Source organism: Leucoraja erinacea, chromosome 20 (genome assembly GCF_028641065.1).
Source record: "Leucoraja erinacea ecotype New England chromosome 20, Leri_hhj_1, whole genome shotgun sequence".
NCBI lineage: Eukaryota > Metazoa > Chordata > Chondrichthyes > Rajiformes > Rajidae > Leucoraja > Leucoraja erinaceus.
The window spans coordinates 23,795,618-23,815,180 of record NC_073396.1 but is presented as its reverse complement, the minus strand read 5'-3'; the positions used below and the strand labels follow the sequence as shown (position 1 = coordinate 23,815,180).

Sequence of the window (19,563 nt, the reverse complement as noted above, 5' to 3'; positions counted from 1 at the left end):
TTGACTTGGCCACTCAAGAATTGAACATTTTTAGCTTTGAAAAACTCCTTTGTTGCTTTAGCAGTATGTTTGGAATCATTGTCTTGCTGTAGAATGAACCGCCGGTCAATGAGTTTTGAGGCATATGTTTGAACTTGAGCAGATAGGATGTGTCTATACACTTCAGAATTCATTATGCTACTACCATCAGCAGTTGTATCATCAATGAAGATAAGTGAGCCAGTACCTTCAGCAGCCATACCTTCCCAGGCCATAACACTCCCACCACCGTGTTTCACAGATGAGGTGGTATGCTTTGGATCTTGAGCAGTTCCTTCACTCCTCCATACTTTGCTCTTGCCACCACTCTGATATAAGTTAATCTTCGTCTCATCTGTCCACGAGACCTTTTTCCAGAACTGTGGTTGCTCTTTTAAGTACCATGGAAAACGTAACCTGGCCATCTTATTTTTGCAGTTAACCAGTGGTTTGCATCTTGCAGTGTAGCCTCTGTATTTCTGTTCATAAAGTCTACTGCGGACAGTGGTCATTGACAAATCCGCACCTGACTCCTGAGGAGTGTTTCTGATCTGTCGGATAGTAGTTTGGAGATTTTTCATTATTATAGAGAGAATTTGTCTGTCATCAGCTGTGGAGGTCTTCCTTGGCCTGCCAATTCCTTTGTGATTAGTAGGCTCACCAGTGCTCTCTTTCTTCTTAATGATGTTCCAAATAGTTGATTTTGGTAAACCTAAGGTTTGGCTGATGTCTCTAACAATTTTGTTCTCGTTTCTCAGTCTCATGACTTTCATTGACACAACTTTGGTCCTCATGTTGATAAACAGCAATAAAAGTTTCCAAAGGTGATGGACAGACTGGAAGAAAGACTAGGTGCTGAGAGCTCTCTTATACCTGCATTAAGGAGGCATTTACACCTGAGCAATTACAAACACCTGTGAAACCATGTGTCCCAAACATTATGATGCCCTGAAATGGTGGAACTATGTATAAACGCAGCTGTAATTTCTACATGGTGAAACCAAAATGTGTAAAAATACCCTTTAATAAAATCTGACAATGTGTGCTTTAACCACATGTGATTTTTTTATATTACCCATCTCAAATTGTGGAGTACAGAGGAAAATAAATAAATGATGGGTCTTTGTCCCAAACATTATGGAGGGCACTGTATATAAGAGTGCTCACAAGTAGTATGGTGGTGGCACGGCGGCGCACTGGTAGAGTTGCTGCTTTATAGCCATAGAAACGCGGGTTCCATCCTGACTACGGGGGCTATCTGTACGAAGTTTGTACTTGCTCCCCCTGACCTGCGAGGGTTTTCTTCGGGAAGTCCGATTTCCTCCCACACTCCAAAGACATGCAGGTTTGTAGTTTAATTGGCTTGGTATTCAGATTCAGATTAAAGTTGAATCTGAATCTGAATCTGTATAATTGTAAATCATCTCTAGTGTGTGTAGGATAGTACTGTGTGGGGATTACTAGTCAGTGCGGACTCGGTGGGCCGAAGGGCCTGTTACTGTACTGTACCTCTAAACTAAGCTAAACTTATCCAAACTAAACTAAAGTGATAAACAGTGTACTTGCACATTTTAGGATTTTTAAAATGACATATTTAGTTTAGTCTAGAGAAACAGTGCGGAAACAGGCCCTTTGGCCCACCGGGTCTGCGCTGACCAGCGATCCCCGCACATTAACACTATCCTACACTAGGGACAATTTTTACATTTACCAAGCCAATTAACCTACAAACCTGTACGCCTTTGCAGTGTGGGAGGAAACCGATGATCTCGGAGAAAACCCACGCAGGTCACGGGGCGAACGTACAAACTCCGTACAGACAGCACCTGTAGTCGGGATTCAATCCGGGTCTCCGGCGCTGCATTCGCTGTAAGGCAGCAACTCTACCGCTGCGCCACCGTGACCACTCTTAATATATTGATAGGGCTTTTATATTAATTCAGAACTTTTAATTGACAAATGCAATAGGTACTCTTGTTTTAAGGAAATGGAATCTTGATATAATGGGGAATATATACGGTGCTTCTGACTATCTCTAGAAATCCTAAAGCATTTTAGCCAATGGAGTAGATTTTTACTGTTTAAGACTGCTAGCCTTAATGCATGTAAGATGGCTTCTGCATTGCTAAATTTTGTATCAAATATTATCTACAAGGAGATATCTCATTTTGTCTTGACCATGCTTGAATGCAATCTGTATAACTCTAGCTATTATTAACACAATTTTCCTATCCCTCTTCATTTCAGAGGTAAAGCGTGCACCTCCACCTGTTTCCCCTAAACCGATTCTACCTCCCCCTCTGACCCCACCAAAGCCCATCAAGCCCCATATTATTCTTCAGTCACTGAGTGCTGGTCCCACCCCAGTCCCTTCTCCCGCCAAGCAACCAACCATCAAGGCAGCAAGTACACCAGCATCCCTTTGCTCAAGCCCAGCTAAACCCATTGCTGCGGGTCCGCCACACCAGGTCCCAGTCAAACCGCCAAGGTCTTCGATATCTGGGCCATCCATAGAGATAGCCACGACAGATGTAGCACAAATGAAACTCGAGGAAACCAGTGCATCGCTGGCAGCTGCTTTACAAGCCGTGGAAGAGAAAATTAAACACGACGAGGGGCAGGAGCAAGAGTAAGTTTGTTAATTTAGTTACACTCTGTTCGATGAGCATGTTGAGGTTGACTGGACTTTCTGTGGCTCAAAATGGGGAAGACATAATCCTTAGACACAAGGAACTGCAGATACTGGTTTATAAAAAAAGACAGAAAGTTCTGGAGTAACTCAGGCAGCATCTCTGGAGAACATGGATAGGTTACGTTTCTGGTCAGGACCCTTCTTCTGAGATATTCCTTTGTTTTTGTAAAATTCCCTAATGAAAGCATGTTGAGCAGAGCCAATGGAGCTTCTAATAGCCACAGACAACAGACTGCACATTACTTCCATTTATCTATACAGTACATTTAGCACAGCAGTAATGTTCCATTGCAGTTCATACAAATGCTATCAAACAAAGAAAATCATGCCAAGCTACATTGAGATGATAAAAAAGGTCAAATGGGTATATATATATTTCTCATAGCAACTTAAAAGAGGAATGAAAGATGCCAAGTAGAGGCAGACTCTCCGTTTAGGTTTAGGTTTCTTATTATCATGTGTACCGAGGTACAGTGAAAACCTTGGCTTTGCAATACTATCCAAACAGATCAGGTATACCATACATAAATACAATCATATCAAGTACAATGCATAGGGCAAAGAGGAAGATACAGAATATAGAGGAGAGCAGAATATAGTTCTCAGCATTGTAGCACATCAGTTTCATATACAAAGTCCCACGTCCACAATGGGTTGGAGGCGAATCAGCCAGTCCCCTAGATAATGGAAGGACCATTCAAAAGCCTGATAACAGAGAGGAAATTAACTGTTTCTGAGTTTAGTGGTATGTTCTTTCAAAGTTCTGTACCTTCTGCTGGATGGGAGCAGGAGAAGAAGGAATGACTGGGGTGAGACAAATCTTTGATTATGGTGGCTGGTTTTCCAAGGCAGCCTGGTGTATAGTTGGAAACAGTGGTGGGAAGTTTGGTCTGTGTGGTGGACTGGGCTACTTCTGCAACTCTCTGCAACTTCTTGCAATCTTGGGCAGAGCTGTTCTCAAACCACCGGTGATGTAACCTGACAATGCATGAACGAATGAATGAATGCATACATGATTGAATGCATGAATGAATGAATGAATGAATGTATTAATGAATGAATTGATTTTCTTATTACTTCATTATCACATGTGGCATGTCGCAGTGAGATTCTTTGTTTTGCATACCGTACACAAAGTATGCAAAGAGTCGCCACCTTTAGGTTGCCAACAATATGCTTCAGATGGCGCATCTGCAGAAGTTTGTAAGAGTCATTTGAGATATGCCGAATTTCCTCGGTTTCCTCAGAAAGTAGAAGCATTGTTGTGCCATCTTAACTGTCTTCAAATGAAGTAAATGTATATATATTGCACACATATATGCAGCAGAAATTGGCTGCTTTGATAATTAGGCTTTCTGACTAAGTTTGAAGTGAAGCTTGCAATGTACTTTCTCTCGCCAGGCCGGCCACTGAGGTGAAGAGCACAGGCAGCATCCTGGACGACATCGGCAGTATGTTTGATGATTTGGCAGATCAACTGGACGCCATGTTGGAATGAAGGAAGGGAAGAAAGATGGCAGGAAAACCTCAGGACTCAATGTGGGCACAATGATCTTTGAAATCCTACCCAGACCAGTCTTGGACACAATTTCCCTTCCTGAACCCATTTGATTTTGTTTTGGTTTGCACAATTCACCAAACAATGGAAGTTTATATTACCTCAGGATCTTACCGCGTGAAGATCTGTGAATTCACTGATATCATCTTTGAAGGAAAACAAGGTTTCAAGATTTGGATATGAAATTGAAGCAGAGATGTGAGGTTCAACTGTTTTAATATTGATCTCGCAAACGTGAAAATGTTTAAACTTCTAAAGTTACGGTTCAAAAAGAGTGTTAATGCAAACTATAGTATATGTACACTGTATAGACGAGGAATAAGATAGGTTTGTAAAACATCCATCGCAGCCGATGACAACTTAAACAAGTCCGCAATGACTTGGTTGAATTGTGATTTTACATTTCAAGTTGGTGTTTTTTCCCTTTGGGTGAAAGGCCAGTGAGAGAAACAGCTGGGATTTAAAATGACATGTTTATGATACTTATTCATTGATAGTTATGCATTGGTAGTATAGTGGTTCAATAATTATACAACATTTGATTGGAGACAAAAGTTCACATCCCACCACAGAACCTTGGGTTTAGATGTAACTAAATAAATCTAGAATAAAATGCTAATATAAATGGTGATCATTAAACTATCCGATTGTAATAAAATTCATCTGGTCCACATAGGCCATCCTAATCAGGCCTATGTGTTACTCCAGCCTAACATCAATGTGAGACTCAAAATGTCACGTATTCCTTTTATTCGGAGATGCTGCCTGACCTGCTGAGTTACTCTAGCATTTTGTGTCTATCTTCGGTGTAAACCAGCATCTGCAGTTCCTCCCTACACATCAATGTGATGATCCACTTGATCATCCACTTAATGGCCCAGCAACGCATTCAGGTCAGGGGCAGCTAGGGATGGGCAATCAATGTTGGTCATGCCACCTATGCCAATGAATAAATGAATAAATAACACATTGTTAGCTTTGTCAGTTAAATGGCATAAAGTGTAAAAGAGAGCAATCTGCAGCTTCCGTGATGAGAAGACCTGAGTTAAGACTTTCAGAGTTTTTGTGAGATTTGACGTGGGTGATTGAGTGATTTGTGACAGAAATACAAGCATTTCTACTTTGCTTTTTATAGTCTTGGGCCATTACAAAGTGCTCTACAACCAATGGAATGATCTTTGAAGCCTAGTCACTGCTGTAATGTGGGAAATGGTTTTTATGGAGACATTTGATGAAGGATTAACATTATTGGTTAGGATGAAATTATGTTTGAGAGTTAGAGAGCTGCCTTGAATGATTAATTGATAAGTACTGCACCCATGACAGTACCTGATTTGATATTTGTTTCTGGATTTGGAAGCTACATTCATCTAGCTTAGAGCGCCCAGAAAAAGGGTCTATTTGGCCAGATTGCCTGTTCCTGGTCTCTATCCAATAACTCCTATCAGCAAATCCCCTTGCAGTAACCTTGAAGTCACATTAAGTGTTAACCATCAGCCCTGCCAAAGTTGATTAGTTTGCGCCATTCACTTTCTGTGGTCACATATGGTCAATGGTTGTTTAGCTGAATGGCAGAGAATATTTGAAGAGAGGTCACGGTTAGCATGGTGGCGCAGCGGTAGAGTTGCTGCTTTACAGCACCAGAGACCCGGGTTTGGTCCTGACTAGGATGCTGTCCGTATGGAGTTTGTATGTTCTCAACGTGACCTGCGTGGGTTTTCCCCGGGTGCTCCGCTTTCCTCCCACACTCTAAAAACATACAGGTTTGTAGGCTAATTGGCTTGGTAAAATTGTAAATTGTTCCAAGTGTGTGTAGGGTAGTGTTAGTGTCCAGGTATCGCTGGTTGGCATGGATTCAGTGGGCCGAAGGTCCAGTTTTCGCACTGTATCTCTAAAGACTAAACCAAAAGTCAGAGAGCAGCACCTTCTCAAAGAAAATCACAACTCAAAACATACAGATCAATAAATAGAAAACAGCAGCTCTCATATAAATACTGCCAAAACATGAGAAACTTACATTTATATAACACCTTTCAAAGAATTGGGTCATCCCGAAGCATGTCACAGTGATTGAAATACTTCTGGAGAATGGTTACGGTTATCATGGCAATCAATGTGCATTCAGCAAGACCTACAAACAGCAATATGAAATGATCAGATGATTAAATTATTGGCCATGATGTTAAGGGCGAACCTCTGTTCTTGTTCAAAATTTTACCTTGAGTTTTACCTATGTAATTGTACCTATGAGTGTCACTGGCAAGCTTGGAATTTATTGAGGAGATGGTGGCAAGCTATCACAATCTGTGTGATGAACATAAGAATTTGAAGCAGGAGTAGGCCATATAATGTTCCACTGCGCTGTTGAACAGGTGGCGATTTATTGCCATGCATGTGCAAAGTACTTTAACAGGCAGCAGCAGAGTGCCGAACATGATGCCAAGTGAAACTAATCTCCTCAGCCTGTACATGATACATATCCTTCAATTCCTTGCATCAATATAACACCTATTTCTTCCTCAGAATATTCAAAAGTGCTTTAAAGCCAACTAATTATGTTTGAAATACAGCATAATGTAGATAACAAGGCAGACAACTTTTTTGATAACAATATTTCTGAAGCATCAGTGACATAAATGAACAGGTAAACATACTTTTATTTGAAGAACAAATATTGGCCAGAATTTTCAAGAGATGTTTCCATGTTTGGTTCCAGATAATGCCATGAGATCTTTTACAAACATCCAAGATGGCAGGCAGCTTCTGAGGGTAGCATCTCATCAGAGAGATGGCACTTCAGACAGTGCGGTATGCCCTCAGTACTACAGTGGGGTTGTCAGCCTAGATTATATCCTCCAGTCTGTAGAGCGGGATTGAAGCAGTGGTTTTGCAGATAGAGAAGTATAGGTGCTGCTGTTTACCCATGGATGATGCATTGAAAACAACGACCAGCTAATCTGTTTTAGTGATGCTTATTGAGAGATAGATATTGGACAGAACACTGGGGAGAATGACCCTGCTCTACCCGTTACAGTGGCGCGTCTGTAGAGTTTCTGCCTTACGACGCCAGAGACCCAGGTTCAATCCTGACTACGAGTGCTGTCTGTACGGAGCTTGAACCTTTTCCCCGTGACTGCGTGGGTGTTCTCGAAGTGCTTTGGTTTCCTCCCACACTCCAAAGACGTACGGATTTGTAGGTTAATTGGCTTCGGTAGCATTGTAAAAAATGTCCCAAATGTGTCGAATAGCATTAGTGGATGGGGATAGCTGGTTGGAGCGGACGTGGTGGTCCGAAGAACCTGTTTCAGCATTGTATCTCAAAAGTCTAAGTAGTGCCGTGGAATCCACGAGAGAGCAGAAAAGCCTTACATTTAAAGGATATCACTTCCAACGATTCAGAACACCCTCACTACCGTTGTGGGAATATGTCAGCTGAGTGGATTTCTCCCTCAAATGTATCCGTGGAGTATAATGACTTTCTCTGGGCCTAGATTCCATGCCCAAAATGGTTTGTTGAACACTCTTACTGCTCGCTGATTTCTTTAAAGCTGATTCAGGACCACAGGGCTCACTGTGGAACGCAGATTATTCGACAATGTTGGCAACAAAGGTTGCAGGCTCCATCACTGCCAGGGAAGCTATATTGCCAAAGTTTCAATTGGTTTTGGTTTGCCAAGGCAGAAGATATGAGGCCATCCTTTCTCCATCAATAGTACATTATGTTTTTTTGGGGGGGGAAAAATATTTAACTGATTGTTTTCAGTAAATTCAAATCGTATACTGGATGGGCATTTATGATTTTAAAACTGTTATTCAATATATATATATATATAAAGTTGTTAGATTCACCAAGTCAACTAAAGACATTGATATATAAATAATTCATTCAAAAAAAAAGGTGCTTTTGTTATATTTTAGTCTGTCTTTGCCAAGAACCCTTATTGCACAGATTCCAAAAGTCCAAGGCCCAAGAGAACTGAGGAACACACAGTATTTTTACCAACTCTACTTAGGTACATGTGACAATAAATTACCATTGAACATAACGTATTACTGCAGGAGCTGCCAATGAGATGCCTTTGGTAGAAATAACTCTTCATTAATATGTAAAATCAGACTAGCAAGAAAATGAAGCGAAACTCAAAAGAAAGGCCCGTCACTCTCTGCTTTTCCCTACGTTCTACATTTCATGTTCTCTACGTTCACATGCTGATCTCTTGCTAATTAGACATTTCAAATAATATGACAGGTTAAACCAGAGTCACACAAGGCTTGTCACCTAGTGCTTTTCAACTGCTTTCAACACGTTTACGGCTCAGATGTACCAAGTGAACGTGCCCTTAAAATTAAATCATTTGCCTTCATCTTATCGGTTGAGATTATCAAGTTAACTTTCCATATGAAATGAACGGGCTTAGAAGAGTTGCCTGGTCTGTTTTCACACCATGTGGTTCATGTAGTGGAGACGATGAATGATGCAAAAGTACTGACGGAGCAGTGCAGACTCAGTTATTTCCATTCTCCACCTTAAAGTGTTAAGTACAAGCAGAACATATTCTATATATAAATCCCAGGTTGGGACGTAGGCTCAAAGATCCCAAAGGGCTTTCGCACAGGTTCTTAGTTGCACCGGCTGGTTGGGCTATGTTGGAAGCGTAAAGATTTGCAGCCAGATACGCCAGTTCCGGATGTGCATCTTCTGCCTCCCTGTGGCAAGAATAACACATTACAATAAAAAAGAAATCCATATCCATAAAAATAAAAATATAAGCAAGTAAACGTGTGCACAATAGATGATATAAAGTGAATTGGTGGGCTTTCTGAAAATCCACATCACTTTCCTCTTAAGATAAAAAAAACAAGAAATATTTAAAATATTTGTGAACACTGCTGTTCATAGTTGAGAGATTTTACTGACCCAAAATTCTATATTAAATTATATATTAAAATTTACTCTAGCACAAGTTGAAAATAACACTCCTGTAAAATTCTACTTTATTTTGAAGCCATTTTAAATAAAATATATATAAATGATGTTTTTAAATTGTCATTATAATTTTGTTGATTATTTTTCGTTTGGTGTTTTTAATGTTGAAGCAGAACATTGTATGCATTTTTTTAAATGAACAATGACGTGCCTTGTTTACGTTGAAGATTTCTTTTGTTAATTACTTTATGATATTGAGTTGTATTTCAAATTTAGTTGTATGGGTGTTCGGGTAGAACACTCCTGCTGTAATAACAAATGTACAAACCGTGTATAAAATCTGGGGTAATGCCTGAATTACAATGAATGCGTCTGCCTGTGGTTTGAAAAAAAGTGTCAATTGTAATTCTCGGACTTAAGCTATTAATTGTCTTATATTGTGTCCAATGACCCAGTGTGTTTGTCAAAGTTTTGAAATTTCTTCAAAGCCTGAAAAATTGCCGATGTAAATTGTAAAAAAAAGTAACAAAAAATTTAGAAATCCCATAAAAAGTTGTATGACTGTTATATTTTTATTAAGTTATGAAACTGTATTGTATTTCCATTATGTAAAGCTATGCATCTTGACGCTTCATGCTATCCGTGTGCTACTGAAAGTGATTAATGTCGTTGGGTGTGTCGTGATGTTCGAAGAGGATTCCATTTCTTGTCAGTCTTACCTGCAAGAAGCAACTTCGATCTTACAGAAAGTTAAAAGGAGAGACATTTGTCCACTCAATGTGTTCCGGGAACCTGGTTTATTTTTATCTTGTAAAAAAAAGGGACTATGTTTTTAATGGATTTCCTCAAGTGGGCTGGTTGCAAAATATGTTCGTCCTGTGGACTCTGCCAATGACTGTATCATTACCATCATGACAGGCATGTGGCAGTGTTGTGCTTGACTGATTGCATTTACTGCCATTGGCTCTAAATAAATGTTAAAAGGGCACTCTGTCTAACTTTCTCCCTTCATTTAAAAAAAAAAATTCACAAAGATATACGCCTTAGATTGAATGCAGCAAAGATTGACTCCTTATAATGAGGTGGTAGTCCTGTTAAGAGATTGTTTAAGTTTGGCCTACGTTGATATTTCAAAGAATGAGAAGTGAACTAATTAAGATGTACAAAATTCTGTGCAGGATTGACAGGGTAAATGCCCAGATGCTGTTTCCTCTGGAGACAGGGGCAGCACAGTGGTGCAGCAGTAGAGCCGCTGCCTTACAGACTGTAAGTTACAGTTTGTAAGTTCTCCCTGTGACCGCATGGGTTTTCCCCGGATCCGCCGGTTTTCTCCCACACACAAGAGATGTACAGGTTTGTAGGTTAAGTAGCAGTGAGCTTCGGTAAAAATGTAAATTGTCCCTAGTGTGTAGGATAGTGTTAGCGTGGTCGGCACCAACACTGTGGGTCAAATGACCTGGTTCCGCGCTGCTTCTCTAAAGTCTAAACTAAGTTAATAAGTGAACAGAGGATCCAAGAGATAGAGAGTAGAAACAAGGAACTGCAGATGCTGGTTTACCAAGGAGACACAAAATGTTGGAGTAACTGAACGGATCAGGCAACATCCCTGGAGAACATGGATAACTGATGTTTCAGGTCGGTACCCTTCTTCAGACTGAGAGTGAGACCCAAAAGTCTGTACCTGGACCGAAAGACAAATCATATGCCGGAGGATCTCAGCAGGTCGAGTAGCATCTGTGTGGGGTGGGGGGAGGGGGAAAGGAACTATCAACGTTTTGGGTTGAGGCATTGTATTAGTGGAAAGGGTAGGTAGCCAGGATAAAGAATACCCATATAATCCCATGCTACCTACATGGTCAAATAGTCGGCGACTAAACCATCTCACCCACCTGGTTTGTGAGGTACGGTGGCAGCTGTGGACCCCAGCAGGACCAAAAACCTGTCAAAGGGCGGATGAGCTTCTAGCGAGCCTATGGCCATCCACACTTCAGTAGAAGTTGCGATCACTGTCGTACATAATATTGTAAGGAATGATGATAAAGCACACACACCAAAATCCTATACTTCCAACGGCGGGAGTCCGCAGGAACTGGAGGACAGAGATGTGTGGTGCGTCCGTCACCGTTCTTGTTGGAAGCCAGCACCGCTACGCGCTAATGTTTTCAACGATGACGAATGAATTAATGAATAAAAACGAACAGAGCAAAGGTGAAACAGGGGCCTCTAGGTGAGAGATGGACAGAGGTGTGGAGGCTAAGGAAATGAACATTTGAAACTTAAAAGAATATTTTTCACTTGGAAATTGTACACTTTGAACTTCACTTCAGAATACAGGCACTCCCCAACTTATGCATATTTATTTAAGCAATTCTTTAAGCCCTCTGCTCTATTTCTGAGATGTACATCTCGGTACTCAGTAGCCCTGGTAGCAGTGCACCACTGCGCATGCAGCCATTTCTGCAAGCCAGTCAGCTGTTCTCGTGGACGCTCCCTTGTGGTCTCCAGGTCAGAGCTTTCCCTGTGGTCTCAGACTCCCACCTGGTCTCATCTTCGAAAAATAAATGTACACACACACAGTAGCACTCCCATTCCAACTCACGTAACATCTGACCTACGCAGGTTTCCGCGGGAAGTAACCCTAACGTAAGTCGGGGAATTTCTGTATTCATATGAAAAATACCAACACAGATTCATGAATTAAATAAAGTTAGAGATAGGAGACAGATGAAAGCAACCATTCCAAAGAAGAAAATTCATTGCCGCAGACAACTTTGGGCATTTTTAAAGTGGAGATTGATAGGTTCTTGAATAGTTTGGGTGACCAAGGTTACGGGGAGAAGGCAGGAGAATGGAGTTGAGAGGAAAAAATAGATCAGCCATGATCGAATGACAGAGTAGACTTGATGGCTGAATAGCCTAATTCCGCACCTACATTTTATGTTCTTTGTTCTTATTCCCTTGAACCTGCTCTGCCATTCAGTAAGATTGTGGTTGTTGTCTTCCTGTCCTAACCTCGTATCCTTTGAATCCTGTAATATTCAGAAATCTTTCAATACCAATTTTAAATGCGGCCAGTGACTGAACCACCATTGCTAACCAGGGCAAAGAATGAGTGAAGGAATTCCTATTCATTTCAGTCTGAAGTGGCTCACCCTCTCCTTCAGAGACCACGTCTCCTAGTTCTAGACTTCAACTAGGGGAAACATTCTCCCTGTATATTTCAATGAAGACCCACCATCTCTGGAGCCTGTATAGTGAATCCTCACTACCATCTTTGCGTGGCAAGTATATTTAGAGTAAGAGTACCAGAATTGTATACAGTGCTTCAGGCACTGTCTAACCAAAACCCTAGACAGTTGTAAAACTGCCTCCGATAAATATGGGAGATAAAAAATACAGGAGGTGGGGATGTAATGGCTTGATTGATAAAGGTGTCAATGATTAAGGGGAGAAAGCAGGAGAATGGGGTTGAGAGGAAAAGATAGATCAGCCATGATTGAATGACGTAGTAGACTCCATGGGCCGAATGGCCTACTTCTGCTCCTATGATGTATGAACTTACTCTCCTTCCTCTGTCCAGGAGCAGAGAGAATGAGAGTTGGGGTGACAGAAATAAATGACCTGAGTTAAGGGTCCTGTTAACTATAATAGAGGGGAAGCAGGAATAAAGAGACATCCCACAGACGTGGGAGAAAGAATCTTCCTGCTGAATTTACACCATTTCCCGACAATTTTTGTAATGCCCCGAATGTTGACCTCTATTGCAGAACGATGGCGTTCATAAAATAATATGCTGCAATTAAATAAGACTTTCAGTTTACACATGTAGGCTTTAGAGATACAGCGCGGAAACAAGCCCTTAAACTGGCACTGTCCAATACACAAGAGACAAGTTACAGCGAAGCCAATTAACCTACAAACCTGCACATCTTTGGAGTGTTGGAGGGAACCCATGAGGTCACAGGGAGAGCGTACAAACTCTATACAGACAGCACCTGTAGTCAGGATTGAACCCGGGTCTCTGGCGCTGTAAGGCATCTGTAGTATTAGTTGTAGTTTTGGTCACTGTGTTGAAGGAAGGATATATCTGCCTTTAACCGATGCAGCATTGATTGGTTTGCCCAGCCAGCAAAAGTTGAGGAAAAATTGGCTAACATTCTTTTGTGTTCACGAGAATGATAAATATTTTCACAGAGATGAAAGATTTTGGGAGGAATTGGTAGGCTACATGTCAAGCGGCTGTTCCCTCGTGCAGTAGAATCCAGAATCAGGAAGCAGTCTCAACTTACCGGGGCATCTATTTAGGGCTAAAATTAGAAGAAATTTCTCTAGGCAGAGAGGATTTAAGTTTTTAGAGTTTTCTATTGATAACATTTGAGACTGACACTGATAGATTTTTGGACATTCAAAGGGGATAAAGTGTTATAGAGACCAGGAAGGTGATAGGACTTGAGACACAGCATCTTAATTAAGAACAGATCACTCCCTAACTATCTAACAATGTTCTTATGCTTATATACCAATATATACAGCCGTTGTAACTTCAATCTTCATTCACCACGTGAATCCATCCTTAACTAAAGTTGTTCAATCCAACAATATAGGATGACACAGTGGTAGAGTCGCTGCCTTACAACACCAGAGATCCAGGGTCGATCCTGACTACGGGTGCTGTCTGTACAGAGTTTGTACGTTCTCCCTGTGACAGAGTGGGTTTTCTCCGGGAGTTCTGGTTTCATCCCACTCTGTTAAGATGAGCAGGTTTGTAGGTTAATTGTCTTCTGTAAATTGTAAATTGGCCCTAGTGCATCAGATAATGCTGGTGTATTGGTTGATCGCTGGTCAATCTGGACTAAGTGGGCCGAAGGGCCTGTTTCCATGCAGCACCTCAAAAGTCCAAAGTAGACCACTGCTTAGCTATCAGAAAATGTTCTTATGTTTATATGCTAATGCCCATTCTTCATTGACTATGTGAATTTATCCATAACTCAAGTTGTTCATTCCAACCATATAAGACACGCAAGGGATTCAAATAAAATGAAGAAATATCGTTTACTGCATCAGGGTCAACATATTTTTCAATGAAAATTGCAACTGTACAGCTGCCACATCTTCCAGAAAATATGGAAGTTGAGATTCCACTCTGGGCTTGCTGACTACATAATATAAAAGGCAGAATATAAAAGGCAGTCAAAACTGTGGTATCTTGAAGCTGAATAGGATAATCAACAATGATTGCCTCCCAAAGACACAGCCGTTGTAACTTCAATCTTTATAGCTGTGGGAGATAATGGAAACAGAGATGTTTAGAAGCCAGACGCGAGTGTGAAGAGTGCACAAGAAAGATGAACTTGATAGGGGACAAAAGATAATTCAGACAAAGGAGCAGGAGAAAGAATTTACCACGAAAAATAATGCATACATCAACAGATGTTGAAACTGTAGCAATGAGAAAGCCCAAGACACATTCTAGGATAAGTGTAGGGAGTCACTTATAGTGGCTGGGGCAATTTAATATGGAGGCTGCTTTTGATCTGATCTTAGAACACAAAACAGTACAGCACAGAAACAGATCCTTTGGTCCACCATGTCTGTGCCGAACATGATGCCAAGACATCTGCCTACACATAACCCATATCCCTCCATGGACATACCTTTATAACAGAGAGGAGGAGGAATTTCTTTAGTCAGAGGGTGGTGAATCTGTGGAGGGCAAGCCATTGAGCATTTTTAAGGCAGAGACTGAGAGATATTTGGTGTTAAGGGTTAGAAGAACACAGGAGAATGGGTTGGGAGGGAAAGATAGATTGAAAGATAGCCTTGATTGAATGGTGCAGTAGTCTCGATGGACCGAATGGCCTAATTCTACTGCTTTGACTTATGAACACCCCTTGCACATCCATGTTCGCATCCAAAAGTCTCTTAAACTGCACTATTGCATCTGCGTTCCCCACCACCCCCAGCAGCGTTTTCCAGGCATTCACCGCCATGTGTCAAAAAACATGCCCTGTACAGCTCCTTTAAACCTTGCCCCTTTCACCTTCAATCTATGCTATCTACTTTTTGATTTTTCCATCCTGCAAAATAGATTCAGTCTACCCTATCTATGCCCATCATAATTTATATACTTGTTTCAGATCTTCCTGTAACCTCTTCAAAACTAGTCAAATAAATCTTATTAAATTACGATCCAAGTACAATATGGGCAGTGACCTTCAGGCGCTATATTTAATATTTAATTGATTTCCTAGAAATATTAGATTTTCTTTGAAAGACACATTTTATGACATTTCATAATCAAAGGCTATCCATAAAGCACCTTGCCTTTAATGAGAATGTTTTGGAAGTTTGGTCATTTTCAAGGTAGATAATGCTGCAGACAATCGTCAAACAAGATTCCACAAACTATAGTTAATAACCAGCTTAGGGAAGTTGAGATGAATATTGATCTTGCTCTGTAGATTTCTGCGAGGTCAGTATGTTCTCAAAATGTTTGTTTTTATATAGTTACTTTGCTTGGCTCCGCTTTAGAGCAACTAAGATCTTAGACAAACATCAAGCTCATACTCGGGTTCTAATTTTGGCATTTTCCTCCATTCTTAATTCTTTTCAAATGAAAAGTAAAACAGGGCCTCTTTTGTCTTCTATAAAATGCATGTAAAGTGATCCCCTGGCAAGATGCCAAGAAAAAAAGCCAAACTGCCTTCTCATTATTTTTGCCAATTTCAATCTCTCAAATCCACCTCATTACAATCTCTTCCCAGTCTGAAGAAGGGTCCCGACCCGAAACATCACCTATCCATGTTCTGCCTGACATGCCGTTACTCCAGCACAAAGTGCCTCCCCATTACAAGATCATTTACCATCCCCACCCGTACAATCTCACTGAGTGCAGATAAACTGCTACAATAAACTTCCAGCCGTTCAAAATACTTTGTTGGGTGTGATGTTGCACCCACGGTTTTGTGGCTGTGAAAAGCCGTTTAAAAAATATAGACACGAATAACTACAGATGGTGGGTTACAAATAAACTGCAAAGTCCTGGAGTTACTCAGCAGGTCAGGCAGCATCTCTGAAGAACATGGATAGGTGACATTTCAGGTGCACCATTTCTTTCTATCCAGAGATGTTGCCTGTCCCACTGAGTCGCTCCAGCATTTTGTGTCTATCTTTGGTGTAAACCAGCATCTGGCAGTTCCTTCCTGCACATTTCAGGTTGGATCCTTCTTCAGACTGATTGACAAATGAGCGGAGAGGGGTAAAGCTGGAAGAGAGAAGGAGTGGATACTGATGAGGGTTTTTTTTTAAAATATAGGTAGATGGTTGGATAAAGGCCGGAGATGAAATGGCAAAAAGTGTGAGATAAAGGATAGAAGAGGAGAGAATTGTGAAGCCAGTGAAAAGAATGTGAAAGAGGGATGGGGGTGATATGCATGCGTCCAGATGGAACACAGGGGGGGGGGGGGGGGGGGGGGGGGGGGGGGGGGGGGTGGGGGTGGAGGGGGAAAGGAAGGAAATAAGATTATTAAATAAAAGGGGGATATTTGTAGGTTGGAAGTCTGCATATAGCAGATGGGAAGTAGGAGTGTATAATGCAGGAACAAGTTAAAGCCAAGGTCATCTTCCCCATTTAATAAAAACATTAATCATTCGTAGTTATTCCAGGGGCCAACGTGTGAAGCAACACTAAACAGAATTCTAACATAACTGGCTTCAACGATGGATACTCTGAATAAGTGTGCAATACAGCCCTTGATCACCAAACACCTTTTATAATAGTGGCTGACCAGACTGCCATTAAAAAACCCTCTCCCCAAAATATTAATTCAGCCCTAAAACACTCAAAGTAAAACAAGAAAAACATTTTTGGAATCATTCTTTTTTTTCTAAATATTAGGATTAGAATAAACTGAGGTTCCATCTGCTTGCTCAAGTAAACTAGCCAGATTGCGGCTTAACTTCATCCCAAAGATTGCAATTGTTTTGTTTCGTTTCATGTGCACTGAGGTACAGCGAAAAGCTTTTTTGCTGTGCGCTATCCAGCCAGCAAACAGACTATACAGGATAGTGTCAAGTGTTTAATTGTCATATTACCAAAAAAAAAGATGAAATTGTTATTTCCCGTCTTAAAATTTCAACCAAAAAGACACCAATTGTCCAGTAAAGAGATGGAAATAATGTTAACATTCTTGTTTGCAGGCTTTGGGAATAATTTCTGTTGAGAGCCAGTAGACTCAATGCTGATGGAACATATAACAAGATGGCAATGTGTGTTCTCCACTGCAATATTTAAATTGGTATGCTCATATCCCAGGAGATGGAGTTACAGAAATGCTGGTAATATTCTGGTTAAGTTACTTTGACCATAATCCTGGGCTGAATTCCATCTCAGAAGAATCTGAATTACAACAATTAAAGCTGCAATTAAAAGAACTGGAACAATTATAGTTCTAGATCATGGAAACAGGGACTTCATCACAGATCATCAAGCAACTATTTACACCAATACTAGAGCAATGGCACTTTATTCTCCCCACATTCCCAGCAAGTCCCAGTTCCTCCCATTCACTTACTCAAGAGAGCACTTTACAATGGGCGATTAAACAGCAGTTGCAAAAACCTGCCTGATTCGTTATTAATTAATTGTCACGTGTGCTGAGGTATAGTGGAAAGCCCTTTGGTTGCTTGCTATTTAGTCAGCGGAAAGATTATACACGATAACAATGAAATCGTCCAGTGTAGATACAGGTTAAGATACAGGGCTACACAGTGGCGCAGCGGTAGAGTTGCTGCCTTACAGCGCCAGGGACACGGGTTTGATACCGACTACGGAAGCTTTCTGTACAATGTTTGTACATTTGCCCCGTGACCTGCGTGGGTTTTCCCTGGGAGATCTGGTCTCCTCCCACACTCCAAAGACAGTTTTGTAGGTTAATTGGCTTGGTAAAATTGTCCCTAATGCATGTATGGATAGTGTTAGGGTGCAGAGATCTCTGAATTTTAAATAATAAAGGGAATAACATTTAAAGTAAGATATAGTCCAGTAAAGTCTGATTACAGTAGTCCAAGGCTCTAGTTGACGATAGGATGGTTCAGTTGACTAACAGCTTTGAAGCAACTGTCCCTGAATCTCCTCCATTGCCAGAGTGAGCAACACCGGAAATTGGAGGAACAGCACCTCATATTCCGCCTGGGTTGCTTGCGTCCGGATGGCATGAACGTTGAATTCTCCCAGTTTTGCTAGCCCTTGCTGTCTCCTCCCCTTCCTTAACCCTCGAGCTGTCTCCTCCCATCCTGCCGCCCTCGGGCTCCTCCTCCTCCCTTTTTCCTTCCTTCTCCCCCCCATCCCCCATCAGTCTGAAGAAGGGTTTCGGCCCAAAACGTCGCCTATTTCCTTCGCTCCATAGATGCTGCTGCACCCGCTGAGTTTCTCCAGCATTTTTGTGTACCCTGAATCTAGAGGTGCATGTTTTCACACTTCTGTATCTCTTGTCTGTTGGGAGAAGTGAGAAGAGGGAGTGCCCGGGGTGAGATACGGCCTTGATTATGCTGGTGGCCTTGCCGATGTAGTGTAGATGGCATAGTTAATGCTGCTGTTGGAATAGAAGTTTAAGAGTGCAGTGATAATAATTGCAATCTGCTTCTGAGACTAGCATGCAGAGAACGCCTGCCTTGAACACCATCAGCTTGTTTAAGAAGGAACTGTAGATGATGGAAAATCGAAGGTACACAAGAAAGCTGGAGAAACTCAGCGTGTGCAGCAGCATCTATGGAGCGAAGGAAATAGGCAAAGTTTCGGGCTGAAGCCCGAAACATTGCCTATTTCCTTCGCTCCATAGATGCTGCTGCACCCGCTGAGTTTCTCCAGCTTTTTTGTGTATCTTAATCAGCTTGTTCCTCAGAGGGATATGCACACTTTTTGCCCTCTGTATGGCACAAATCTTTGGCAATGGGGCCCCGATTGTGAAATCCCTCTGGAGATTGGTGTTCCCCTGTGGCTACAGAACAATTAGAGTTGGACTATAGTGTTGCCCTGACTCAAGCTGCCTGTGTCCTATGTCGTTATCAATAAAACAGCTTTTTCTGTTCATCTTGGTCAGTTTGCAAGGTAGCAACGAGAGGATCTCTTGATTGGTGTGACCAAGCTAAAAGGAAAAGTTTCCATCAGAATCATAGAATGGTTAGGGTACAGGAAACGGCTATTTGGCCCATCGTCCCTCTGCCGACTCTACTAGTGTTTCTAGTTTAACTCATTTCCACTGCCACCATACAAATTGTTCGTGGCCTCGGACATATCTGTAGCCAGTGTAGATAGACTGCAGTCTGAAGAAAGGATCCGACCCGAAACGTCACCTATTCTTTATCGTG

The 19,563-nt window shown here is 41.4% G+C and overlaps 1 protein-coding gene across 2 annotated transcripts in view; it reads left to right on the top strand.

Annotated features, from left to right (window-relative positions):
• Window positions 1-10,183, top strand: part of caskin1 (CASK interacting protein 1) — a 379,139-nt gene extending 368,956 nt beyond the window's left edge. For both annotated transcript variants that reach the window (XM_055651672.1, XM_055651671.1), the window contains 2 exons: window positions 2,266-2,647; window positions 4,112-10,183. In XM_055651672.1, the coding sequence (XP_055507647.1) occupies window positions 2,266-2,647; window positions 4,112-4,208 (479 nt within the window). In that variant the 3' untranslated portion in view covers window positions 4,209-10,183. The remainder of the gene's footprint in view (window positions 1-2,265; window positions 2,648-4,111) is intronic.
• Window positions 10,184-19,563: the final 9,380 nt, after the last annotated feature.